This window comes from Echinops telfairi, unplaced genomic scaffold, assembly GCF_000313985.2.
Source record: "Echinops telfairi isolate 266 unplaced genomic scaffold, ASM31398v2 ScPeMD7_70;HRSCAF=299, whole genome shotgun sequence".
In the NCBI taxonomy this organism is placed as follows: Eukaryota; Metazoa; Chordata; class Mammalia; order Afrosoricida; family Tenrecidae; genus Echinops; species Echinops telfairi.
In genome coordinates, this window is record NW_022103968.1 from 71,702,209 (window position 1) to 71,703,377 (window position 1,169).

A 1,169-nucleotide genomic window follows, 5' to 3' on the forward strand; every position below is an offset into this window, starting at 1 on the left:
CCAGGGCTTTACTTCCTTCTCTCATTGGTATGCAGTCATTTCCAGACCAGCAGAGCTATTCCCAGGAGCTGGGAGTCCAGAAGTCCTAGCTACCCCTTCTTAATTGACTAGGCTGCCTTATAACTCGCAGTCTAAAATGAGCCTGTAACAAGAACTGGCAGTGTCCACCGGATTACTTCTGTATTTACAGATAGCATCTACATAGTCTCAGTACAGCTGTCCGGTATTCCACAAGGGGATGAACAAAAACTCTACAGTTCCGGAGGTCAGAAACAGCTAGGGCATTTATGCTCCAACAGGAATAACATCTGCAGTTGACTCCAGATTCTGAATTTCCTAGTAACTAAATCTACTCTAGCTTCCAAAACTGCACATTGAAAACTTGTCTGTTCTGAGTCCCAGGAAATCTGCAACATTTGTTTCTCCTCCTCTCACTTTGCTTACATTTGAGCTCAAACCACCAGATCCAGTGAAACCCAGATATTAATTAAACTTGAGAGCTCCTGAGAAAATCTGGAATTTTCCAGTCATATTAGCATGATTCATACTATCAGTATTTTGAAATCTTATACTTTTACTGTAAGTTCTCCCAAGCAAACATACAGACTAGATGTATTCATATGTGCATTATATATTGTGACATTAGGTAAGTTGGATGGCGATTTGAAAGCCTGCTTCTCATGAAGGAGCAAGCTTTCCAAGTTCTCCAGCTCTGAGCATAATAAGATTCTTCATTTGGGTTGACGAGAAAATAACCTAGAGCTGTCCTCACCCCATCACCACTGCCTCCGGGACGTACTGCAATTACCCTCTGCTGAGCTGCTGATATGCTCCGCCCACTATTACTTACCTTGGAGTGTTTTTCAAAGTGAGGCAGGGACCTGTTTTCAAAGCCATCTGGCACTCGAGAGCCACTGATGGCCTGCTGTCCGACACAGGCGATCATCTGTGATATATTAATAAAGGAACCTGGGAGAAAGAGACCAGGGCAAACATTCATTTACCTGCATAACATTAACTTACATGCAAGCAGTGTTGAGGGATACCAAAGGGATAACATTAGTTTTACAACTAGGACCTATCCTCACAAGTTCACGGGGAAGAAGAACCAGCATAACTAGACAAACAAGGCAGAAGGCTGTCCGTAACACACAGCAAGCAGAGCCAGT

The 1,169-nt window shown here is 43.4% G+C and overlaps 1 protein-coding gene across 1 annotated transcript in view; it reads right to left on the reverse strand.

Moving 5' to 3' along the window:
• Positions 1-1,169, reverse strand: part of POLR3A (RNA polymerase III subunit A) — a 96,163-nt gene that overhangs the window by 29,753 nt on the left and 65,241 nt on the right. The window contains exon 16 of the mRNA XM_013004249.3: positions 851-969. Coding sequence (XP_012859703.2) covers positions 851-969 — 119 coding nt within the window. The remainder of the gene's footprint in view (positions 1-850; positions 970-1,169) is intronic.